Genomic DNA, 27,238 nt, shown 5'->3' with positions numbered 1-27,238 from the left:
AGTGTTTCTGATCATGCATGGTCTTTGTCGATAGATTTTTAGAAACGCACACTGTACTGATTAAACGATTGTTGTTCGCTAGGCTATCGTACAACAGAAGTTTTCCTGTTTGTCCCTTCGGATTTTGTTGGACGAACTGTCGTGATCGGCTGTCGAAAGCTGTGTACTAACGATCAAATTATCGTGCGATCAGGTCGAAAGCGAGTTTTATCGTACGATTATCTGAACGTGTGTACGAGGCATAAGGCTGGATACACACTATACAACTTTTGTTGATAGACTTCCTTTAGATTTACCTTCAACTATGTAGTGCAAGGGCCTGACTGATTGCATACAAATTGAAAGTGTTTAGATTTGACCTCATATTATATGGTTTTGGTAAATGTAAAGCCTCGTACACACGCAACGAATTTCCGCTGACCGGTCGTCCGTCTTTTGTCCAGAGTGGTGTCTGTTGGTTGGAATGTGCTCTAGACTGCACACGAATTTTCCCATACGACAGAATTCTACTTCAGAAGTGATGTCATGTGTTGGATTGCTTTCTACGTGTTCTTTCATCTCTGAGCATGCCTAGTCTTGCTCATAAGATTTTTCCATATCGAAATCTGTACTAATAAGACGAAAATCTGACATGTTTTGATGGTCGACAAAAATTATATAGCCTGCACACCAGGATTTTTTTGGCCGAAAAGTCGGAGTCGGTTGTCGGAAGCACCATACTAACAAGCTGAAAATCGGCAGATCGGTCGTCGGATGAAAATTCCCGGCCAAATTTCTTCTCGTGTGTACGGGGCTTAAAGGAAAAAAATCTAAAGACAAATTGTATAGTGTGTATGGCCCATAAGGCCTGGTTCACACCTATGCAGTTTGCTTTTGAGCTGTCTCTGCAGTAGGGTTGCAACCTCATCCCTTTAAAGCAGGACACACATTAATTACACAGGTTCTGTGGCTGATTAAGGTGGTAATTAAACTCAGTGTTTTATGTGCATTATAACAGCCTCAGAAGCTGTGTAATTATTATGTGTCCTGGTTTAAAGGGATGAGGTGGCAACCCTACTTCTGCAGTGCATTTTTGCACACTACATGCCTTTCTGCAGTGTGTCCATTGAAGTCTATTGCAGTGTTTCCCAACTCCGGTCCTCAGGGCACACTAAGGCCCCTTTCACACGGGCGCACCGCTCGACGGAGTCCGTTCTGCTCAGCGGGGGGGATTGATACGCTGAGCAGGCGGATGACGTCTCCGCTCTGTGTGCAGAGATGGAGCTGTCAGATCCACGCGGTCCTCTGGGAGATCGGAGGAGAACAGACTGCCTGTCCATTCTCATCGAAACCAATCCTCCAGACAGATGGAAAACGAGCAGGATCGGATCGGATAGCGGCGGGAGATGTCTCCGCTGCCCCATAGGGATGCATGGAGAATCCGATCAGGTCTGCCTGAAAAACTGACAGGCGGATCAGATCGCCTGTGTGAAAGGGGCCTAACAGGCCAGATTTTAAGTATGACCTTGGGGAGATGCAGACTAGAATACTGCAATCACTGAGCAGCAGGGTTCTGATCACATCTGTGCAGTTTTCTGCAATGCTTTATTTGGGAAGGTGCAGGGACCTTTATACAAGCAGTGCGGTGTATTTTTAGCTCCATAGACTTAGGCTGGCCATACACTATACAATTTTCTTATTCAATGTCCTTTAGATTTACCTTAAACTATGTAGTGCAAGGGCCTGCCTGATTGCATACAAATTGAAAGTGTTTAGGTTTGACCTCATATTATATGGTTTTGGTAAATCTAAAGGAAAGTTGAACAAGAAAATTGTATAGTGTATGGCCAGCCTAACATGGAATTATTTGAAAACTACATGTACACAAAGTTTTGCTATGGTATGACAACAGACACTTCCTCCTAGTAACATCAACCCTTCCCGAAAAACGCATTAAAAATGCAAAACGTCGCAAAAATGCATTAGCCATACATGCAAAGATGTGACCCCAGCCTATTAGTTCATTAGCAGGTCTGTAGGGAAAACACATACAACACCATGCTCCTTCCCCTTCTCCAAAGCAGGTAACTCCAGTCAGTCATAGCTCTAACAAATGATCTTCCCACACACCATCCTTTATACTGGGAGCCTGGCGGCCAATCAGCGCAGAGGGCGGGACCGTGCAGGTCCCTCATCTTTACATATTCTTCCGCAATCAGTATCTCAGCAGCGATGTGCGCAGCAATATGGCGGCTACCCGAGCCCTAGTCCTAGCAGTTATATCGGGCACAGCCGGAGTGTTGTTGGCCTGTGTCTCGGGCTCGCTCTGTGTATTGGCAGTGACATTATGCACGGTCTTAGTGCTCGCGCCGCTCTGTCAGGCTGCAAGACCCAGGCAGGTGTGTGTGCTGGTTCTGGGCGACGTGGGCCGCAGCCCTCGGATGACGTATCACGCGCTGTCATTGGCTAGAAATGACTTCGACGTCACGCTGGCCGGCTTCCGTGGTAAGGAGTGATAACGTGGGTGGAGTCAGTGACTGAGTGTAGGTGGGATAGCTATGTCTGCCTGGCTTCTATGCAGGAGAGTCCCTATAACACACACACTGTATTTACATTTCCTGAGCAGTATATGTTTTATTAACCACTTAAAAACTAGGCCTGTTTCTGACATTCGTTAAATACAAGTTAATATCAGTGTCTTTTGATAGAAAATTGACTTAGAACCCCCAAGGATTATATATATATATATATATATATATATAATCCTTGGGGGTTCTATGTCAATAAAAATATATATATATATATATATTATATTATTTATTATTTTTTTTTAGCAGAGACTCTGGAGAATAAGATTGCGGTCATTGCAATATTTTATGTCACATTATATTTCTACAGCGGTCTTTCAAACGCAATTTTTTTGGGGAAAAAATACACTTCACTGAATTTAAAAATAACTAAACAGTAAAGTCAGCCCAATATTTTTGTATAATGTGAAAGATGATGTTATGTTGAGTAAATAAATATCTAACATGTTATGCTTTAACCACTTAAGCCCCGGAGGATTTTCCTGCTAAAAGACCAGGGGGTATTTTGCGATTCGGCACTGCGTGACTTTAACGGACAATTGCGCGGTCGTGCGACGCTGTACCTAAACGAATTTGACGTCCTTTTTTTCCCACAAACAGAGCTTTCTTTTGGTGGTATTTGATCACCTGTGCGATTTTTTGATCACGCGCTATAAACAAAAAAAGAGCGACAATTTTGCAAAAATAACAATATTTTTCAAATTTTTTTTATATGAAATTCCCCAAAAAAAAAAATGTAAAAATCAAAATTTTTTAAAATTTTTGGCCAATTTGTTTTATCCTACCTATGTTTGGTAAAAAAAATCGCAAAAAGCGTATTTTGATTGGTTTGCGCAAAAGTTATCGCGTTTACTAACAAAGGGAAAGATTTTTGTCATTTTTGTTGTTTTTTTTTTTTTAGCGCGTAATGGTGGTGATCTGCGATTTTTTTTTTTTTGCGGTACTGCGACATTGTGGCGGACAGATCGGACCCTTAACTGACATTTTTGACACTTTTGGGGTTACCAGTGACATTTCTACAGTAATCAGTGCTATACATATGCACTGTTACTGTAAAAATACACTGGCAGTGAAGGGGTTAACTTTATTTGGGAGGGAGGGGCTGTGTGTGTCCCTAGGGGCGTGGTTTCTACTGTGATTGGCTGTGGCTCTAGCTGTAAGGACACTGATCAACGGATCTACATACTAGATCCGAGTGATCAGTGTCTTTACAGGGAGGAGAATGACAGGCAGCTTGTTTACACAAGCTGCCTGACATTCTCCCTCTCCCCCGATGATCGCCGAGTGGCCGGCGGACATCGGGTCCGCTGGTCACACGCGCGGGGGGGTCCGTGACCGCGCGGGAGCGCGCCTCTGCGGGCGCGCGCTCGCTCCCCAGACCCTCCCAGGCTAGTGACGTTAATTAACATCACTCTGCCTGGCAGGGGCTGACCACCGCAGTAAATCTACTTGCGGCGGTCGGCAAGCGGTTAAAATTACGCACGCTCGTGGAATAGTGACAAACTACTTAAAAAAATGTATTTTAGAATTACAGAGGAGGTCTTTTGCTAGACTTATTGCTCCCACTCTAAGGCTCCTTTCACACGGCCGCTCCGTGTGAAAGGTCCGCTGCGGGACTTTTTTTTTTTTTTTTACCACGGAGCGGATGACATTTCTGTCATCCGCTCCGTGTGCCCGCATATCATCCCATCCGTTTGCGGATGATATGCGGACATAATGTAAGTATATGGCACTGCGGATGTCAGCGGATGACACCGCTGACATCCGATTTTCCTTCCTTTCCGTGTTTTACACGGAAGAAAAAATGGGTTCTGTTCCATTTGTAAAAACGGAACAGAACTGAATGGAGGAAAATCGGGTGTCAGCGGGTGGTATTCCGCTGACACCCGCAGTGCCATTCACTTACATTATGTCCGCAAATCATCCGCAAACGGATTGGATGATTTGCGGACACACGGAGCGGCCGTGTGAAAGGAGCCTTACAATTGCAGCGATACCTCACATGTGTGATTTGAACCCAGTTTACATTTGCGGGCGCAACTTACGTATGCATTTTCTTTGAGGCGCGAGCACACTGGGGCTCTTAAAAAAAAAAATCCTATTTATTTTATTATTTTTCACTGTTCCTTTTAAAAGAAAAAAATCTGATCACTTTCATTGCTGTCACAAGGAATGTAAACATCATTAAACCAGCAAATGCAGTAATAGGCAGTGACAAACATGAAAGGACTGGCGCAACCAGACTGAAAAGTAACCTCAATGGGCTCCTAATAATCAAAGGAAAAACTAAACGGACCTGAAAGATGTTATAAAAGAGTCCATGGAGTCCAAACATGAAACCGGTCTATGCTCTCCTGAAGGCAGCTTAATCTCAAGTGTAGAAGAAAAACTTGCAGGATGCTGAAAAACAAAGAAAAGCGCCACTCTGAGTGCAGTAAACTCGGTACTTTATTAGCCATATACCATCATGGGTACTCACAAGATAAAAATTTGTAAAAACATGATAAATTCTTCAGATGATCGGTAGGTCCAAGGCCTCAGCGAGGGGGGGCTGTTGTGCTCCAGACGAATCCGTGGCTGACTGCAAGAGTCAGCGATATGCGGACCTAGGGGACACCAGCAGCGCCTTCGGCGGCGGACTTCCGGGTTGGGCGTGGAACGTGGGGCGTGATGACGTAGGCGACGCGTTGTCGGAGCATGCGCTCCTTCCTCAGGCCTCTCGAAGGAGAGGAGAGGAAGGAGCGCATGCTCCGACAACGCGTCGCCTACGTCATCACGCCCCACGTTCCACGCCCAACCCGGAAGTCCGCCGCCGAAGGCGCTGCTGGTGTCCCCTAGGTCCGCATATCGCTGACTCTTGCAGTCAGCCACGGATTCGTCTGGAGCACAACAGCCCCCCCTCGCTGAGGCCTTGGACCTACCGATCATCTGAAGAATTTATCATGTTTTTACAAATTTTTATCTTGTGAGTACCCATGATGGTATATGGCTAATAAAGTACCGAGTTTACTGCACTCAGAGTGGCGCTTTTCTTTGTTTTTCAGTAATAGGCAGTGGCAGGTGCTCTTTATGGTAGACCCCAGATCCCTTCTTTGCACTTAAAAGTATTCAAAATGCCAAATTGACGTTTTTGAATACTGTAATTTTATTTAAATCAGCCGAATAAACCAGAAGTGACGTTGCTTCAGGGTTACTTCATCGGAGACCCAATTGGACCTGAATCTAGCTTAGTTCGGGACTCTGAACAGCAGGCGCACGTGCCGCGTGGTCGCTCGGGTCTCCTGGTGGGGCTTAATTCCTGCTGCGTCATATTTACACATTTTGCTGCTGCCCCAGCAGCTAAAGGGGATAGGGATTAGGGGCAATTTAACCGCATGGTTATACCACCCCCCAACGTTACGTTTAAATGAGCCCCAAGAGTGTCACTGCCAGATGCAACTGGAAATTGAGGATGGAATAGCATGCAATGCCAAGCTGCAGCAAGCAGGGCCAGCATGCATTGAAAATGGTATTTATTCAAGAAATAAAACTAGAATTGTACAACTTTATAAAATTCTGGTTCAGGCACATCTTGAGTCTGCTGTCCAGTTCTGGTCACCAGTCTTCAGGAAAGAGGTGCTTGAACTGGAAACAGTCCAGGCTGAAGAATATCCGCTATGAGGAACGACTACAGATATTAAACTTATTCTCCCTGGAGAAAGTAGAACTATACACACAACTTTTTTGTTATTATTTTGGATAGAGGGCTATAACCCCTGTCAGATTTTTTTTTTGCCATCTGTGTCCCATATTTCCCTTCACTTTCTGTTCCATAGCCAAACAGGAAGTGAGAAGAAATCCTTGCAAATTACACTGCTCAGAAAAATTAAAGGAACACTTTTAAAACACATCAGATCTCATAAGGGGAAAATATCATGCTGGATATCTATACTGATATAGACTGGGTAATGTGTTAGGAATGAAAGTATGCCACATCGTTTGTAGGTTGATAATTTTCATTTCCATCAGAGGGCTGATTTCAAAGACCCCCCCAAAAATCAAAGTGAAAAAATGAGGCAGCAGGCCAATCCATTTTGCTGAAATTTCATTGCAGGAACTCAAAATGGTACTCAGTAGTTTGCATGGCCCATGTGCTTGTATGCATGCCTGACAAAGTCAGGGCATGCTACTAATGAGACAACTGATGGTGTTCTTGGGTATTTCCTCCCAGATCGGAACCAGGACATCACTGAGCTCCTGAACAGACTGAGGTGCAACCTGGCGGTGTCGGATGGACCGAAACATAATGTCCCAGAGGTGTTGTATTGGATTTAGGTCAAGCGAACATGGGGGCCATTCATTGGTACGAGTTCCTTCATCCTCCAGGAACTGGCTGCATACTCTCGCCACATAAGATTGGGCATTGTCATGCACCAGGAGGAACCTAGGACCCACTGCACCAGCATAGGGTCTGACAATGGGTCCAAGGATTTCATCCTTATACCTAATGGCAGTCAGGGTGCCATTGTCTAGCCTGTAGGGGTCTGTTCATCCCTCCATGAATATGCCTTCCCAGACCATCACTGACCCACCACCAAACTGGTCATGCTGAACGATATAACAGACAGCATAACGTTCTCCACGGCTTCTCCAGACCTTTTTGCGTCTATTACATGTGTTCAGGGTGGACCTGCTCTCCTCTGTGAAAAGCAGAGGGTGCCAGTGGCGGACCTGCCAATTCTGGTGTTGAATGGGAAATACCAATCGAGCTCCATGATGCCGTGTAGTGAGCACAGGGCTCACTAGTCTGTTTCTGATTGTTTGGTCAGAGACATTCACACCAGTCATCTGCTGGAGGTCAATTTGTAGGGCTCTGGCAGTGCTCATCCTGTTCCTCCTTGCACATAGAAGCCCATACTGGTCCTGTTGATGGGTTTAGGACCTTCTTTGGCCCTGTCCAGCTCTCCTAGAGTAACTTTCTGTCTCCTGGAATCCCCTCCATTCTCTTGAGACTGTGCTGGGAGACATAGCAAACCTTCTGGCAATGTCACGTATTGATGTGCCATCCTGAAGGAGTTGTACTGCCTGTGCAACCTCTATAAGGTCCAGGTATCGCCTCGGGCTACCAGTAGTGACACTGACCCTAGCCAAATACAAAACTAGTGAAAAACTGTTGGAAAAGATGAGTAGAGAAAAAAAAGCCAGTGGCCCCCACCTGTAAAACCATTCCGGTTTTGGAGGTTGTCTCAATGTTGCCCATCTAGTGCACCTCTTGCTGATTTCATTAACACCAAGCATCTGAAACTGATTAACAACTCCCTGTGCTACTTATCTGACCAGATCATTATCCCAGAAGTGTAATTGACTTGATGCAATACTCTAAAGTGTTCCTTTTATTTTGTTTAAGCAGTGTAAGAGAACCAGCTGGGGGGGGCCCCCCAAGCCCAGAACTAGTGTCCCCATTGGAAGATTTCCCCTCTATTACTTTTCTGGGGACTACCCACAATTTGGGATTGTCTTTACTTTCACTTCCAATGATAATCTCTCTCTCCCTCCCCCCCCCCCATCCCCCTTCCTTTACCAACCATGTAATAGAAGAAACTTCTGATGAATGAAGGGGCTTGTTTATAAGTTGGAGGGAAAGTAGAACTATAGACAAAACCTTTTTGTTTAATATTATTTTGGATAGAGGGTTAAGACACACAGAGCGGGGTGGTGCCTCCTCACTGGTTGTCATTGAGCCCATGGTGTCCGCTGCTGTCTGTAAGCCAATGAGGAGGCAGAGAGCTGGAACAGCAGCTGCTCTCGTACACAAATCGCTGGATCTGGATTACTCAGGTAAGTATTAGACGGGGGAGCTGCAAAGTGAACGTTTTGTATCTTTATGCGTAGAATACGTGAAAATAAAAGCCTACAGCCTTTTCAGCCATTTGAAGGTTAAATTTACACTGGCATTTGGGGTAAACAGCAAATTCCCATGGCAAAAATGAATGGATTCTTGCAAACAGCCGCAAGCCAGGAAGCCTGTACAAAGCAATGTCACTTTTTTCTTGTCACTTTTTGTCAATCTTTTGTTTTGTCTTGCAAACTACTATGCCCATCAGTCTTCATGTAATGGAGATGAACAAAGGTAGACATATTTAAAACCCAGGGTCAAAAAATTCTGCGCTTCTACCTAAACAACCCTCCAATCCTAGTAGCTGTATAAATATCCTAAAAGAAATTAGCAAAATATCATCCACAAAGGATACTCTGTTGCCCAAAAAAAGTCTAACCACCCCCCCAAAAAAAAAAAAAAAAAAAAAGTTAAAAGGCTCATAGCATGAAGTAATATCTTTATTTGAAATCCACCACAATAAAGCAATTCAGTTGTACTCAAAAAAAAAAACTGCTCAGCACTGGGAACATGACTGCGTTAGAGACAATTGAGCGCCGCTCATCACACTTCCTGCTCTGTGTGTGGGCGCCCCTATTGTGCGTGCTGATGTCACAGTACCTTAGTCCCACGGAATCCTCTATTACTGTAGACGAAACTCGCTGGGTGGGGCTAAGGTAACAACTCTCCACTGTGCTACCTAAAAGGCGCAACGTTTGGTTTAGGCCTGTAATTATGGGGCATAAAGAAGCAACTATGGTTCTGTATTTAAAGTTGCCAATAAAAAAATTGCCTTAAAAAGATTTCCTTTTGATTTAGCTTATCATAGGCAGACTGCGCAGATCATTATAATGTGCATGATATAATGGCTTTTAAATGTCAATTAGCTGTGCCAGTAATAAAATAACTGTATACTACCCACTTTTTTTACAGAAACCGATCCTCTCAAAGATGTCTTGAACAACAAGAAAATAAAAATTCAACACATATCTGACTTCAAAGGGATGGCAGGTAATTCCTGCATGAATGAGTGTGTTGAAGGACTGTAACTTATCCATACAGCTAAAACTGGTAGGGCTCTTTCACACGGCCGTTCAGTTTTTTTTTTTTCCGCTCCAGTGCTTTTTTTTTTTTTTTACACGGAGCGGATGACACTTGTGTCATCCGCTCCGTATGTCCGCATATCATCCCATCCGTTTGCGGATGATATACGGACATAATGTAAGTCTATGGGCATTGCGGATGTCAGCGGGTGACACCGCTGACATCCGATTTTGCTTCCTTTCCGTTTTTTAAACGGAGGAAAAATAGGGTTCTGTTCCGTTCCAAAAAACAGAACAGAACTGAAAGGAAGAAAATCGGATGTCAGTGGATGGTCATCCGCTGACATCCGCAATCCCATAGACATTCATTATGTCCGTATATCACCCACAAAAAAATAGGATGATTTGCGAACATGCGGAACGCCCATGTGAAAGGGCCCTTAAGGCCCGTACACACGTACCGATCGTCGGCATACAAACGTTCGTCTTTTCTCCCCGGGATGTTGGTGTCTGTTGAAAAGTGCAAAGACTGCCCAAGAATTTTGTCCGCCAACTACAGCCGACTGCAGAAGTGATGTCATGTAATGGTTAACTTTCCCTGTGTTTTTTCTTTTCTGAGCATGCCCAGTCTTGCAAATCTGCGGTCTGTCGGCAGAATTCTGTACTGACTGGCGAACAATCGTCCGTTCTGGTGTCGGCATACAAAAATTTAAATGCTTGCAAGAAAGACTCTTGTCCGCAGAATGTGCGCAGACAGCTGTCGGAGGCACCATACTAACAAGCGTACAATCGGCAGATCTTTCGTCCGCCGACGTTTGTATGCCGACGATCGGCGTATGTACGGGCCTTTACTCTAATGATATGTTTCCTCTGGATGAGTAATCAATTTGTTCTATTTTGCTGGTCTCCATTTAAACTTTCTAATATATAACCGTATCTTTTGCTTTTTAGCTTGTCCAAGGGTATGTCGGTATGTTTTAAAGGTCATGGTGCAAGCAATCCAGCTGTTTTGGGTACTAATGAAAATTGATCCGCCCTCTTATATCCTTCTTCAGGTAAAGGTGATATGAAAATGTTTGGGTAAACCAGTGGGACAGTGCTTATTTTGAATGAGAAGTGTCCCTTGTGCTGGTGGCTGCTTACTTTGTTCAAATCTTTAGTCTTTTTCCCCCTGCATACTCCTGAAGCAGTAACCTCCTGGTGCTTCAGGTGTTAACACAAGCCACAGGATCTATTATAGGCACTTGTCAGGCATGTGGACAATTCCTACCCTTTTCTTCCCTCTATTCATAGAAGCGGTACTGTAGCTTCAAGCAATGAAAGGTGCTCTATGAATGGAGGATAAGAGGATGAATGAAAGGTCTGCCTCCTTCTCTCTGTAGGAAGCTATAGTACAGCTTTTTTTAAGAGGAGGGGTTCAGAAAGGGCTTGCATAGTCTTCAAGTGCTTATGACAGGTCCAAGGGCTCATATTACCCCCCACCGCATCAGAAGATTAACACTGCAGGGTTATATTGGGGGGGGGGGGGGGGCAGGGGACTAAAGAGCAGCCACCAGCACAAAGGACACTTTCCATTTATTGTAAGGACTGTCCCTCTTGCTGATTTAAAAAGTTAAACAATTTAAAGTAAAATTTTAGGGCAACTCTGTATTCATTATTACATCATTTAAAAGTATTATTTAATATGGAGCAGGGAATTTTGCAATCCCTTATGCAGCAGAAACAGGACTGGGAGCTGTTCAGGTGTGCCACATGCAAACGTGTTAATGAGGAACGTTGTGATAAGAGGATAGAGCAGGGAAAACAGGAGTGACCTCATTGTTCTGTTCTTTTTCTATTCAGTTAGAACAATGGGTATGGGAGAGGACACTTGTATTCCTTAAATGTAAGTGGTGTCATACACTAGGCTGTGTTATGTAAATATCCGTAATGGATGGACAGAGCTACAATCCTATTGCTGGGAAAAATATTTTCCATGGCGTCCGCTGTCCAGGGGACCTCCTCCAGGTGCTTTCATGGTTGCCGCCAGGAGGGAACGGTCCTCCACACCTGGCAAAGTAAGGCGGTTTTTGGATTTGCACATACAATTTTTTACCTATTCCCTCACTCAAGTAAATCTAACAAAGTCTCCACAGCAGGCTCTTGGGGAGGTCAGTGAAGGAGATCCCGGGATACGTCAGACACCTAATCGCATTGATTTTCATGGAAGCTAGGATATCCATTGAGTGATCCTGGAGATCTCCCATGGTCCCCTTTGATCTCCTAAAGGCAAAATTGACATGAATCCTGATCAATAAATGTATAGTGGCTATCCTTCAGGACAAGCTGGCCTACTTTGAGAAAACATGGAATCCCTGGATGAAATACCTGTCAGAATTCACCTGATCTGGATGGAGAGACACTGGCACCCTACGTGGGAGGGTCACATCCTGGTACTTGGACACTAAAACTCTCTCCTTTTTTCTTTTCTCATCTTTCTCTACTGGGTTTTTTTTTTCCTCTCTATACCCCCCCTCCTCCTCCCCAATGACTTCCTCCTTCTCGCTTTTACAAGATGAATTAACTTCTAAGCCATTTTTTGTCCTAGTCACTAAATCACTAAATAAAACTGAAGGGCTCGCAGGAGTCCATGTAAGTGAGCAGGCTGCAATTAATAATATCTTCTAAGTTAAACACAGAATGCCCTGTGTTTATTATTACTTCTCATTTATCTCTCTTATTCAGCACTTCCCCCTATTGGGAATGGTGAATATGATATTCAGGTATATTGTCTACTGTTCCAACTATGTCATTAGCGTCATCAGCGAGAGTCATTGGGCTGTTTAGCCTTGCCATTTTTTTTTTTTGGTATGTACCCAGTTCTTTGTAATACACTGGACCAAAGAATGGTTTCTGTACTGTACTACACTTTTATGTTGTTGTTGAAAAGTTCTAATAAAAACCATTGTAAAAGGAAATTATCTCCCATATATGTATTTTATCCACCTGTGTGTGGCTGTTTGCGTGTAGTTTAGGGGTTAATTGTTTGATGATTTCTATGGACAATTTTTTTAAATTGCCATCCTTATCCCTCTCAACATGTATTGTTGAACTTTTTTGCTGGTCACGTAATGTGCAGGGCCCTCTCCTTCTACACCACTTCCGATGCAGATAACGGTGCTGATGGTATGACCCCGCTAATATGCTAATATCTTCTATGTTGTCCTTTTTTTGTGTATAATATAGGTACAGTCTCAGAGTGTTTTTATATAATATTTTTATTTATTTTTTTAAGGTAGAATCCACCAGGTTTACCTAGCATTGCGGTTACGTGGGCCTTCTGCTGTCTTAGAAGATGCAAGCTAATAATTGACTGGCACAATTATGGGTATACAATCATGAGTCTGACACACAAACCCGGACATCCAATCCTGCTAATTGCAAAATGGTATGTTTTCAAACATATTTTGAATCTAGGACAAATCTTTTCCCTAAAAATTATGTTGACTATACACACAAGTTTACCAACAACCTAATTATTGTAAAAGTATTCTAATAACATAAAGGAGCTTGGATAATCTTACCATATTTGTTTAAATTCTAAATAAATAAGCTTTTTTTTTTTTTAATCAGTAAATAAGATATGTACAGTAGCACTATACATTCCCTGAGCTGTTAAACTAGAACTCAAGCTAAAGCGCTTTTTTTCCCCTTGGGTTACATTGCAATTAAGAGTGGTTAAAGAGGAAGTAAACCCTCCTCTACAACTTGTACCTATAGGCAAGCCTATGATAAGACTTACCTATAGGTACTGTAAATATCTCCTAAACATGTACCGTTTAGGAGATATTTACCTTACATGTCGCCAGTGACGTCACTGGCGCATGCGCTCTGAAGGAACGGCCGATCGTGCCGTTCCTTCAGAGCCCCGTGCCGTGACTGTCGGCTCCCGCGCGCGTGCGCGGGAGTGACGTCACCGCGGCTCCGGCCAATCAGATGGCCGGATGCCGCGATCCCGGAAGACGGGCGACTAGACATGTCGCCCGTCATAGAGGTGAGTGAGCGGCACGGCGGGGGCTCGTTCTGAGGTAAGTATTGCATAATGAGCTAATATGCGATGCATACTAGCTCATTATGTCTTTCTTTTGCAGGGTGTAAAAAAAAAAAAAAAAATCAAACGAGTTTACAACCTCTTTAAAGCCTCTCTGTCAGTTTGGTTTATTGCTGTTTGTATTACATTTTGGTGTTTTTTCCCTGCTTCCTTGTGATAGTGTTCGAACCTTTGTCAGGCTTTGTTCCTGTTTGTGTCCCAAGTAAAACAGACAGTAAGCAACAATAAAAAGAAACAAAAACAAACAAAACTGACAGCATTTTTAGGTATTTCCACCTTGATTGCCGGGTCACACTTGTGCGATGCGGGAAGGCTGCGAGTTCACACTGCCATATGCGATACGCAGGGGGTGTCAATTAAATGTTAACGACACCCCCAGTTTGATTGCATATCGCAGTGCTATCTGACAGTTTGCACAGAATCGGATCGCACAAGTGTGAACCACTGTGCGATCCGATCCTGATGCGGCTGAAAAAAAGGGTCATGTGCGACTTTTGTGCGGGTGCAGTGCGAATTTAGCCATACAAAGTGTATGGCTGAATTCGCACTGCACATCCGATCGCATGTAATGAAGGAGCAGTGCGCTCCGATATTACATGCGATCGCCGCACACGCGGAAGTGTGAAATGGCACTAACACTTGAAAAAATAATGGAGTTTTAAGATTGTGTGAATCCTTAAGGTGAAGATTGTGTAAATCCCTAAGGAGATATTTATTGATTTATATCAGTTATTTTTTAAAGCTAAATTCCAGGAATTTTCTTAAAAATACCCTTGCAGGAGAACTCTCTGCGCTGCAAGGATTGCCGCTTGTTAGGTCTAAATGGAAAAAGCTGTAACAATTGCTTCTGCATGCTTCCACTACACTGTGCAAACCATCCCTCAAAGCCTCTTCTCCTTGGCGCTCTGGCCAGTAGTTGCACTGTAACCTGTCAACTGCATTGTACACAAGGACCCTCCCATATCCAAAGCACTGGAGAGAAAAGGAGTGCCAGAAGCATGCTGGGGTGAGGGATAAGGGATGTATTGCAGCTTATGGACCTCTTCACACTTGCAAATGGGGCTGTGTGTGATTACATGCAGGACCCGTAGCATGGGTTTCTGGCAATTAGCTCTGGGGGGGTGCAGACACAATGAAAGCAATAGGTGGTTGATGGCTCCTGCAGCTAATCAAGACCACGCCCATGTAATCACTCATGGAGCAACTGTCAATTAGAAATTAGCCCTGGACGCAGACTGTCTGCATTAAGGACCGATCACTTGCACGCAGCCGTTCCACGAGTAATTACATGAGTGGCAGTGATTAGCTGCAAAAGCTGTCAGCCTCCTATTGCTTTCAATGGAAGTATCTCAAGCAACTAATCGCCAAGAACCCCTACTGGAGTTCCCTTATGTAATCGCACATGGCCCCATTTGCAAGTGTGAATGGGGCCTGTTTCTCTACTCCTAGACCTAATGAGCAGTTAACCATTGCAGTGTGGGGAGGCCCCATTGCAAGGGCTTTTCTTCTTTTTTTTTTTTTTTTTTAATAAATTTTAGAGTTTAGCATTAAGTCTCTATTTGCTGTATCCCTTTTTCTGTTACAGGTATGAGAAAGTATTTGGCAAACTTTCAGATTACAACTTCTGTGTGACAAATGCAATGAAAGACGATTTGATGATTAACTGGAAGATAAAGTAAGGCTGTTGAACAGATGAGTATGATTTTTGCCGATTTATATTAAAATTACCAAATACATAAATATATCCTATATTTTTCCAAGACGCTGTATTGTACAAACTGATTTTTCTCTATCGTTCATTGACGGACGCAGTTCTCTCTGATTCATATCAGTGGTTATACTGCCCCCTACAGGAGTAGGACACTAGGCAGGAAAAAGTTCTGGCTACACCTATGGTACACCCTCTCTCTTCCTGCATAGGATGTCAGGATGTCAGTTTTTTTTTCTGCCTAGTAAAGAGTAAGGACCTAGTTCCTTGCTGGGATCTCTGGTCCTGGCATAAAAGTATTTTTTTACGTATATTTTTTTAGCTAGCCTTTTTTTCTCTGTGAGATCTTCAAGCAATTATGCTGGGCTGGGCGACTGGACTGGACCCCATATCCAGTGGTCACCCCAGTCTGGCCAGCGAGTGCTCCGCGCTGGGTCGGCGGAGACATAGTCCCACTGGACGGGGACTGGCCCCACGAGTTAAACGTTTCGCCAGGACGCACACGACAGGGTCCATGCTTATGTCGCAGCGTTCCTATTTGGCCGACAGCCCCCCTACTCCGGTGGCATGGGGTCCTGTCAAGAGATGGTGCCCGCCTGTGTTCCCGATATGGTGAGTAAATGTTCCCCCACCTTCCCTGGCGGATTTTGGGGTGGACACGGGCCCTCTCCCTGGGACGGTTGGACCATCACACTCCTGGGTTTCCCTCTGCCCTATTGTGAACCCCCTCCTCTCCCCCCCCCTTCCCACACCCCTTCCCACACATGGGGGACTGTTTGGGCCTGCCTGAGCCTGGGGCCTAGTGTGCAGGCCGCATGGGGACCTGGGGCAGTGCACTGTCCGCGGTGCTCAATGATCATGCGGGGGGGGGCCTTGCTTGGGTTCTTCTGAAGTGGATGGTGTGGATGGGCGTTTGGGAGGTCCCCCTGTGGGTCCCGATAACTGCAATTTTCGGGCGGGCCGCCATTTTGTTGTAGCCTCTGTCTGCTTCTCTGGAGGCGGCCATCTTGGTAAACCCATTTTTTGGCCATTTTGCTGTAGATTTTTTGCTGTGAAGGCCGGTGGGAGTGCCTGAAGGACAGTGAGTCTTGAGGGTGGTCTCTCCCTCTCTGTCCATTAGCGCGTGCCTGACCTCCGGGGGGGGGGGGGGCGCTGTAGCGCTGTGGGGCCGTTTAGAAAAAAAAATGTTTTCATTTTTTTTTCATTTTTAATTGGCTTGCGGTTTCCTCAGGTTCAGTATGGACCCTGCAAGCCATGTCCGTCAATGCCTTTTCGGCAGTTCGAGACGCATGTGGGCCCGGGGGGTGGTGGTAGGTGCGCTAAAACGTTTCTTCACCTACCCCTGCCTCATCTGATGTCTCGGAGTCTGAGTCTGGCTCAGTCGCCGCAGACGTGGGCCTCCCTGCCGGGTTTGTTGCCTCGCGCCCTGTCTCCTCATATGATGAGGATGACATTTCCACCTCCCCTGCCGCGACAAGCGCTGGTGGATGCACTGTCTGTTTTCGGTGCGTGGCACCCTGCAATTTGGGGGTCGCAGTGGCGGCTGCGCCTAGGGCGCAGGTGGCATCTGGCACTCGCATGCCACCAGGAGCTGCTCATTTTGCTGGCTGCTCATGTAGGAGGGGACCGTCTGAGACGTTCCCCTGGGGTTACTAAACGGCTGTTAGCTGTTGCCCTTTTGGGGAATATCTGGTACAGAGGACTGTTTCCGCCTTTGGTGGACGTACGGTCTCTAGCTGAATGGGACTACTGTTCCAGTGGAGGAATCCCCGTCCTTTAAGGACTTGGGGGATAGGATGGCATGGGCTGTGGCCTGCGCTCTGTGCTCCCTGGCGTAGCTGCACTGGGAACAGTGTTTGTTTGCCCTTGCCACGCAGACTCTGCCTCATGGGCGGAGTCCCAACACCGTGACTGGGTTTGGGGCATGTCTCTCTTGCCCTGGGGGAGCTGTTGGACCAGCTGGCGCAGGGGCTGCATTTTGTTTGCGATGACGCACTGGTCGAGGCTCCCTTGTATAGTCACCTTGTCGTTTTCGGCGGTGGTTGACTGGAGTCTACTTGACCAGAGTGTTGGTCTGTGGATCAAACTTCTAAGAAGGTCCTAATGGATCTCCCCTATCAGGGGGATCGCCTGTTTGGCGCTGCCCTGAATGACACAGGCTGTCAAGGGTGAGGGCCTTCGTCGCAGAAGAGGGTTCCTCCCTTTTCGGCTCACAAACAGTTTCTTCGTCCCTCGGGGACAGTCGCTGTGGCAAAGTCTTTCCAGACTTCCGCGTGGGTTCCAGACGACCCTGGTCTGGCGTACATGGGTTTGGTTTTTTCCAGACCCGCGGACAAGGCCTACTCGGCCTGAAGGTGCTTCCTCTCCCATCTAGGGGGTCGAAGGACCTGCGGCTGGCCCGGATTCCAGGCTGACTGGGTTCAGGAGGTCATGCGGTCCAGTTGCATGATCAAGTTTCGATCCGTTTATTTCCAGTAAGGTTTTTCCCTTCCAATGTAAGGCTGTCTCCGTATCGCTTATCCAGGGGGCAACAGGTGCTCTGTGGGGCAGTTCAGGCTATGGTTCAACAAGCTGGACCTACTGGTCCTTTGACAGGCCTGTGCAGATCACAAATTCAAGTGTGTATTGGTTCACACGGTGGTGACTTCTCTACATCAGGGGGCTTCCTGGCCTCCCAAGACATCAAGCTGCCTACCTTCACGTCCTGTTATGTTCTGTAAAGCTACAAATGTCCGTTTTTTTGCCGTAGGGAAGGATCTCTTGGTTTGTGGGGTTACCCTTTGGTTTGGCTTATGCTGCTAGGGTCTTCACGACGGTGCTGGCTCCGGTCCTGGCGCTGTTGCGGCAGTGGGGCGTATTGGCCCTGGTTTCCTGGCTGCTCTGCTTTTCCGTTTGGAGTCCCCCTATGGTGCTGACAATGAAGTTGGTTGTCACCGTGAGGACTCTGGTGGAATTCAGATGGGTTCTGAACCTTCAGAAATCATCCCTGGTCCCTTCCATGAGACTGGACTTTCTGAGTCTGACTTTGGACTCGTCCTCGGTCAGGGTGTTTCTCCCTCCGGGGGCAAAACTCTTGGCACTTTAGACTGCGGTCGACTGTTGCTGTTCCGCACATGGTCTTCCCTTTGGACCTGCATGCAAGTTCTGGGACTGATTGTGTTGTTTTTCAAGACGGTCCCTTTCGCTCAATCCCTCTTGGGGATCCCCCCAGGAGGCAATCCTTCTCTAAGGCGACTGGAATCCAAACTCTCTGGACTTGCGGATCCGGCTGGGCCGGATGCCCGGGGAGTCTTGCTCTGGAATCCTTCCTCCCCGTCTACTGGACAATTGTCAGCACGGATGCAAGCTTGTCTGGGTGGGGAGGAGTCCTCGGGAGGTTTTCTGCTTCGGGAGTATGGTCCCTGGAGGATCCAGTACCGCTTATTGTCCTGGGGCTGAGAGCGATCCAGCTTTGCCTAGTTCACTGGATCGGGCACCTGCAGCTGTCCAGGGCACATTCAGTTGACTACGCCGCGACCGTGGCTTGTGTCATTCACCATGGGGGCACCAAAAGTGTCCTTGCTGCCTTGGAAGGAATGTTTCTTCATTGGGCAGAGTGCCTTGTTCCGGCTCTATCTGCTATTCCCTTTCCAGGGGGGAAACCACACAATTGGTAGGCGGTTTGCCTCAGTCAACAGGCCCTGAATGCAGGGCAATGGTCCCTTTTATCCGGAGTCGTGCCAGCAGTTGTGCCTTCGTTTGGGGGCACTCTGGACATGGGCTTGTTGGCATCGCATCTACAGGATAGTGCAGAGGTTGTGGCCTGCTCCCGGGACCATTTGACGGGTGCAGTGGTGGCACCATGGGTTCTGTCTTGGGCAAGAACATTCGCTAGGTTCAACATGTTCGATGCTGAGATGTTTGGCGTGGTCACCTGTGCAAGGCTGACGCCGGCATGGTCATGCGAGAGTGCTCGCAGATGGGCCAAGGTCAGGGTCAGCTGCTGTCTGCCTTTCCTCCTCTCCAGTTGCTGCCAAGAATCCATCGCAGGATTGAGGCGGCAGGGATTTTGGTCTTTCTCGTGGCTCCGGACTGGCCTCTCCAAGCTTGGTACGCCAACCTGGTCAGGCTTGCCACTGACGCTCCTTGGAGGCTTCTTCTCAGGGAAGGTTTCACTGACACCTGATGACTGAAAACCCAGGAGGCACTGAGCGCCCGAAAAGAGTGCGCCTTAACAGGGAAAGTAGGAACCTGACCCTTGATGGAATAGGCCTGAATCATGGTCTGTCTGGTTCATCTGGAAATGGTCGCAGAGAAAGCGGACAACCCTTTACGAGGCCCATTCGTGAGCAGAAAGAGAGGGTCTGACTTCCTGAAATATTCCGTAGCTGCCAGGTGCACCCTAATTGCCCAGACCACATCCAAGGCATACAAGGCAATTTCCTTTGGATGTTAAGGCCTGGAACACAGGGAAGGCAACACAATGTCTTCATTCAAATGAAAAGCAGAGACAACCTTTGGAAGGAACGACAGACAGGGGTGAAGAACCACCTTATCTCTGTTAATCACCTGGAAAGGAGAACAAGAGGATAATGCTGCCAGCTCTTACACCCTGCGCGCAGAGTTGATAGCCACCAAAAAGCCACCTCTTGGGACAGCGCAAGCAGGGGAATCTCCCGAAGATTTTCAAAGGGAGGCTTCTGGGCCAATACTGGAGCTAGGATCTTTGTGAACACAAACTGTTTGCATGTTTTGACACTTGGCCATTCCTGACACCCAGCAATCATTTCCCTTCCACAAATTCCAATCCACAACGTGATATTGTCACGATCCAGTCTTCAGTGCGATTTCTTAAGGAAGCCTGGCAAGAAAGGGGGTGGGGGTGAGGTTTTGGCAGCCCCTGTGGCGATTTCTGTTATATTTATCATGCTACAATGCTTTCTATAGTGGCAACTTCAGATCTCTTTATATTTTGCGATTTTTACATTTCTAGAACTGCTGTTGAAAAAATACTTCAGATCCGCTCTGTTTTCTGCTACACTCTTTTTCATGCTGCAACTATTTATTAGGACATACTTCTAAAAATAGGAAATATAAGCAAAATAATGACCAAGAATGATGTGAGGGTGGATTTGTTCCATATGTACCCATCCTCCCATTTTTAGATAAATTGTACATTTCTACTGATGACATATCCTGTGTTTAATTAAATCAGAGGGCATTGCAGTGCTATTAGAATCATAATTTTAGGATGTTGTCACTTGGCAACGTCACACATTACTGTATTCTGCTGCTTCTGTAGTCTTTATTATTCAGTGCATGCAAATGTATTTATTTACTTGTATGTTAGAAAAAAAAAAAACCTTTGCCTTTCACATCAATATTTTTTTTTAATTGTTCATTGATAATGTTTTTTGCAGAGCTATTACTCTTTATGATAAACCTGCTTCCATATTCAAAGAGACTCCGGTTGAGCTGCAGCATCAATTATTTATGAAGCTAGCAAAAGACTATGCTCCATTCAGATCTCCGTAAGTTTGGTAGAGAACTGATGTACAAATTATAAAGTTATGTTTTCATTTACTAAGAAGGACTGCATTGATTATATCTGTTGAAAACGCCACACAATAAACCTACTATCCTATTTAAACTATACTTAAAGGGTAACTCCCACTTTTGTGAAAAAATGCAGCAAAGAAAAAATATAAAGCATATATACTGTATGTACAAATGCTACACAAGCCATGTCGTAATCTACAGCTGCTGTAAAATTCAGTGCAGTATGGCAGCCTGGAAGCGTTCTGTACACCAACCAGAAATGTAATTTCCTGCTTGTGTGATTGGCTCACTGATTTTTCCCAATAGTCTGCACCAAGTCAAAATTTAGGCACCCCCTGCCATAGGAAATACATTTTTTGCAAGATGCTCCCCAAGAGTCAAATACTTTTGAATGGATACAAACACTGCAATTTTTCTCAATAGAACACGGAGAGTGCGCCAGGTGATTATATTGAACCAGTCTTTCCATTCAGAATCAGTATTTAAAGGACATGTTTAAAAAACATAGAAAACTTTAGAGCAACAAAGGGTAGGAATTTTGCTACTGAATGTAGCAAATACTGCATTGATCACCCAGGGAGGTTCACATTTTTCTCAAAGTGGAGGTGGCTGACATAATGGCGCAACTTTTATAAACGTTGGAGGGAAGTGACTCTTGTCTGCAACAACTGCAAGTGAAAGCAGTAGTTTAAACTTGGCACTGCACCTGAAATGGACTTGAAATAAACATGTAACATAGTGAAAATCTTTGAAGAAATAGAAAACGCAAAACTTTATTCTAATTGTGTATCTGTTGTAGTAACTGCTTATAATATCTGAGTTCTTAGGCATTCCAAGAAATAAGCTGAATTATGTGTTCTCTCATTTTCTTTCTTGCCCATTGAGGAGGGACACCTTGAGGAGGGACACGTCTTGTACGTTGGGCTATATTGCAGGCTATAGGTGAATTGGACACTGACAAAAAAAAAAGACAAAAGCTAACCCTCCTATTCTCAGCTTGCCTCAGTTTTATGCTAGTGTCCTAGAAGGATGGAAGTCTACCCTTTCTACCAGCTATTTTTTTTTTTACCTTCAATTAAGATTCCTGCTATATTGCTGCTGAGCTTGTCTGTATATGCAGCAACACAGATCAGCTCTTCCCTAGCTTCACTTTGGTCTGTCATACCTAGACCTGGAATGTGACTTTCAGACACAGGGTTCCACTTGGGGTGCATTGCAGACCTGCATGTGCTGGTAAAGTTAGTTGTGGAGGGCTTCCCACATCTGGAGCAGTGACACAATACTTGTCTTGCCTCTAAAGACTCACTTGAGGAGCAGGCAGTTTGTGCCGATCTCCAGGAGCTGCCTCATTGTTGGGACCACTGAATGCCTTAACATTTCCCACTTTCCATCATTTTTACTGAGGAACGGGTTAATGCTGAAGGACTGAGCACTGACATCAACTGGGTGTGTCACACATGACTTTTCTGCGCTCTTTTCCTGATGTTCAGTATTGAGTAAGCACTTTCCCGCTGCCACATGAAACTCTGATTCTTGATCCATTTCTGCGGCCCACATACAGTGACCTGATAAACTTTGTCCATATGACCCTACACCTGCTTCCAAGCAGCTGGATTGCTAAGTACCAGAGGCTCTGCCTCATACGGTGACCTAATTTGTGTTGCACCCTGCAGTATAACCACTTGCGGATCGTCCACCGCACATATATTCTGCAGGGTGGGCCCTCTGTGCCAGATCCCATACCTAGTATGTGATCTAAAACTCACAGGTCTGGGTCATTTGCGTGTCGCCAGCGATCCCCTACCACTGTGATTCTACACAGCGCGAGCCAAGCAGCGTGTACCCCATACTCGATGTCTGCCGGCACCCAGCAATTATATAGGGCACAGGCCGGACGACAATCTGCCTATGTAAACAAGGCAGATTGTTGTTCTGCCAGAAGGTAAGGCACAGATCCTATGTTTCTGCTAAGCAGGAACGCGGATCCCTGGCTTTTCCTAGTCAAAGCACCTCCCCCACAGTAAGCACAACCTAGGCACACAGTTAACCCTTTGATCGCCCCTGATGTTAACCCCTTCCCTACCAGTGTCATTGGTACACTGTGACAGTGCATATTTTTTAGCATTGATCACTGTATTAGTGTTACTGGTCCCCAAAAAGTATCAGTTAGGTGTCGATTTGTCCACCGCAATATAGCAGTCCCACTATAAGTTGCTGATCGCTGCCATTACTAGCAAATAAAATAAATAAAAATACCTCATAGTTTGTGGACACTACAACTTTTGTACAAACCAATCAATATAAACCTATTAGGATTTTATTTTTACTAGAAATATGTAGCAGAATACATATTGGCCTAAACTGACGAAAAAATTAAATTTTGTTTCCATTTTCTTTTTTTTTTCTTTTTTATTTATTGGGTATGTTTTAGTGGCGGTTCACACTTGTGCAATGCGGGAACGCTGCGAATATGCAGCATGTTCCCGCATCGCATCCGCAAATCTGGCAGTTCCCGCTGCCATATGCAATACGCAGGGGGTGTCAATTAAAAGTTAACGACACCCCCAGTTGCGATCGCATATCGCAGTGCGATCTGCAAATTCGCACAGAATAGGATCGCACAAGTGTGAACCACTGTGCGATCCGATTCTGAGGCGGCTCAAAAAATGCCTCATGTGCAATTTTGCTGCGGATGTGCTGCAAATTCAGCCATACAAATTGTATGGCTGAACTCGCATCCACACAGGCCTCAGGGCCCACTAACAGGTCAGATTTTAAGTATTACCTTGGGGAGATGCAGACTAGAGTACTGCAATCACTGAGCAGCAAATGATATCACCTGGGATGTATTTCAGTTATCTTGAAAACCTGGCCTGTTAGTGGGCCCTGTAGGCCAGGGTTGAGGACCACTGATTTATAGCACAAAAAATGAAAACTGGAGAGGTGATCAAATGCCACCAGAAGAAAGCTATATTTGTATTTATTTGGGGGAAAAAAAGGGACATCAATTTTATTTGGGTACAACGTCGCACGACCCCGCAATTGTCAGTTAAAGTAACGCAGTGCCGTATCTAAAAAAATTGCCTGGTCAGGAAGGGGATAAAACCTTCCGGAGCTCAAGTGGTTAACCTGTCTGATTCTACACAGAGTTGCCGATTCTGCTGTACCAGGTGCCTCCAGCTCACACTCCAATAACAACTCTGCTGCCTGCACCGTGCCCGCTGATAATGACCATCACTGTGGCCTGGAATTTTAGTTCCCAGCTAGAGTTTTTGCCATCTTCAAAGTTTCCCCTAGGTCATTCAGGCATTGCCACCTTTGCTGCTTTATCCGGTGGAGATTTGGCTGCAGTTATGCAGGATTTTATAGACAAATAGCACTAATGTTTATTAGACTCCTATCACAGGCCTTAAGCGTGCTCCTGTGCTTTCTCCTGTATAATCTCTATCTGATCTGCCCACAGTCTTTGAGACTTTGATGTCTGATGCTGAGTCTCTCCAGTCCTGGACAGACAAACCTTCATCTGAGGAGTCCTCTGCCATCACTGCCAAATAGAGTTTGTTTTAAGCTCTTAAAGCATTGTGCACCACTTTAAAACCAATTAATCGGCCTGTAGCTTTGACCATCATTTTCCCTAGTCTAGGATTCTTTAGAGGGCTCAAGAGCACTCTGGTCTTCCTTTATCGACACTGGAAGCATCGATTATAGGATTTTTGTACCTCTTAAATATTTATCAGCCTTTCAGCCTTGTGATCATTTCATAAAGATTTTGTTAAAAAGTGGGCTGCCCCCTCTAAAAAATTTAACCGTATCCTATACTAATATAATATCCACCATCTCGGTAGAATAGGAGTAGAGAGGGATTGCAGGTGTGTTTTTTTTTTTTTCTCTTTACTACTCCACAAACAAGAGATTGGAGGCCTGTTCTAGAGTTCTATTCTCCATGATAAGTCCTGAATTGCAACCTCTCAACTGTGGCTGTTTAATGGGGATCTGATCATTATAGCAGTTGATCCCTTGGTCATGGATGATTTAGAACTAATGCCTGTGGCCTTAAGCTACAGTGTTGATGGATTGCTGGAGGTCTCCCGCCTTATTTTCTAAATGAGTTTCATTTCAGTTAACATGAGTAGGACTCTTTGGGTAAATAGTTTTGCTGTGGAGAGCCTGCATGTAAAAAGCACTTGCTTTGTACGATCTTCGTAGGAAAAATGCCTTTTCAGAGCTGCCCTGAATTCCCCCCATCAAAGATGCCAGCGGTGGCAAGAGTACTACTCTGGGAAGACTCACCCCTTAACCAAGGCTAAGAAAAAGCCCTCAAACTCCAGAATCAAATCTAACACCCAGTCTGCAGGCAAATATTTGGCTTCCAAGTCCCCTAAACTGTCAGAGAAGTTGTCTTCACCATGAGGATATCCGTCCACTTTCCAAAGTTGGGGGACATCTGTTAGGCTTTGCAGAGTCTTGAAGAGACTGCACTTAAGATACTTGTGTGTGGGGCATCTACCCCATCTTGAATCTCAGTCTTCAGCTATGCACAGAAAAAGATTGTATGGAATCTACTAGGTATGTCCCTTTTTTAAACAGAGACGTTCTAGCCTCTGTGGACATCAAGAACACATACTTGCAAGTCTTTCCTTATCCAGTGCAGTAGCAATCCAATCACTTTGCAGTGGCTCTTCTTGATTTCCAGTTTGTGGCACTGCAATTTGGCCTATCTTCTGCACTCCAGATTTTCACCAAGGTGCCAGCTTTACTGTGCTCTCAGGGCTTTCCTACTGTTGAAAACCTAGATGATCTTCTGCAGTTGGCATGGAATCTGGCAGATAATGTAGCCAGAGCCGTTCCAGACATGCAAAGGTTTGGTCGGATCCTGAACCTTCAAAAATATGTGCTAAAACAGATCCCTCACTTAGAATATCTGGGTATAGTCATAGATACAGCTCAAGCCAAATTTTTTTCTACCACAGGGAAAACTTTTTTTTTTTTTTAAAGATATTTTTATTGAGATTTCAAACAAACAGACAAATACAACAAACCAACAGAAAACAAGACCTTCTTGACAAAGAAGGGAAACAAAACAGGTCAATGTTTAACAAGTATTACCTAGATTGCTGATACTCCCCGGCCACACCCCCCCCCCCCCCGGACCAATAAGATTGGATAAGCTGTAAATTAACAAGACAAGAAGTACAAGTCAATACTCAAGAAAAAATATGTTGCACTCAATACTTGGAACGGCAGTTATAATTCCTGGGTATTCCGGGGTAGCAGAAGGTGAACTCGTCTCTACAGAGCTCGGAGGAGGTAGAGTGAGAGGACTGGATATCCAGCCATGCCAAATTTTATCAAACAGGTGCGGATGACCTCGCAACTCAAAGGTAAGTTTATAAAGGGGAAGGCAGCCATTAATCAATTGAAGCCAGGTAGCAATCGTAGGTCCCGTAGGGCCCTTGCAGCACAGAAGAATAGCCTTCTTAGCATAAAAATACAGGATGCGAAGCAAGCGTTTGACGCAGCCCGAAACCAACAGGTCACCGAACACGCCCAACAGGCAATTCTTTGGATGAAGGACATAGGGAAAAACTTTAAACCCCTCTCTCATAGACTCTTCAGGATTAGTCCTAACTCTTCCCATCTGTATGAGAGCCCTGCAGTTGCACTCCAGACCCCCGCAATACATGGCATAAGTCAGTTCACTCCTTAAACAAACTCATTTATTTTGCACTGGAGTTGGCTTGGTAGCTCAGGAATCTAGCCCTGGAGTCAGGCAGGTCTTGTCTTCTGGAAGATACTTATCACAGATGCCAGCCTGCCAGGCTGGGGAGATGCCCTGGGAACCATGCTAGTGCAAGGCACTTGAATGTCCGAGGAATTTCCTGACAGTACAAGACTTACTGTGTCTCTTAAAAATGTTCTCAGTACTCCCAATAAAATATTTCTTGTAGTTCATGGAAGGACACAAGTCCCACACCTCTGTGTTTATGACCGTGTTCCTAATACTGCTTTGCCCCAAAACTCAGAACATGTTGTGGGAGTAAATGATTTTTACAGAGAATTCAAAAATCCTAAAATAACATTTTTTTTTTTTACATACAGAGTAGAATATGACAAGTCAGAAGTTGAAAAATCTGCATTCACAGAATTCAACAGAGAGAGCAACATTATTAAATACAGCGCTGGAAGACCTGCACTGCTAATCAGTAGCACAAGCTGGACAGGTAATCTGCCATTTTAATTCTATTCTGAACCAAATGTAGCAGACAGTTTAAAGCTAGTTATTTACTTACATAATGTACATAATTTTGCTTTTATTGTACAGATAGACTGAAGGGGGCTATTTATAAATGTCTGCACACGAGATTCACACATTTTTCTAATTTTAATTAAATTATTAAATGTTTGAATCTTGTGAAAACCTATATAAATAGACCCCTT

General features: G+C 45.1%; 1 protein-coding gene across 1 annotated transcript in view; it reads left to right on the top strand.

Annotated features, from left to right (window-relative positions):
* The first annotated feature begins 2,160 nt into the window (after positions 1 to 2,160).
* The window catches only part of ALG1 (ALG1 chitobiosyldiphosphodolichol beta-mannosyltransferase), a 66,813-nt gene continuing 41,735 nt past the window's right edge, over positions 2,161 to 27,238 (top strand). The window contains exons 1-7 of the mRNA XM_082261385.1: positions 2,161 to 2,484; positions 9,355 to 9,432; positions 10,416 to 10,519; positions 12,743 to 12,891; positions 15,140 to 15,229; positions 20,662 to 20,772; positions 26,900 to 27,021. Of these exons, the coding sequence (XP_082117511.1) occupies positions 2,226 to 2,484; positions 9,355 to 9,432; positions 10,416 to 10,519; positions 12,743 to 12,891; positions 15,140 to 15,229; positions 20,662 to 20,772; positions 26,900 to 27,021 (913 nt within the window). The 5' untranslated portion in view covers positions 2,161 to 2,225. The remainder of the gene's footprint in view (positions 2,485 to 9,354; positions 9,433 to 10,415; positions 10,520 to 12,742; positions 12,892 to 15,139; positions 15,230 to 20,661; positions 20,773 to 26,899; positions 27,022 to 27,238) is intronic.

Source organism: Pelophylax lessonae, assembly GCF_965119305.1.
Source record: "Pelophylax lessonae genome assembly, chromosome: 6".
Taxonomy (NCBI): domain Eukaryota; kingdom Metazoa; phylum Chordata; class Amphibia; order Anura; family Ranidae; genus Pelophylax; species Pelophylax lessonae.
This window is presented reverse-complemented; position numbering and strand designations above follow the sequence as displayed.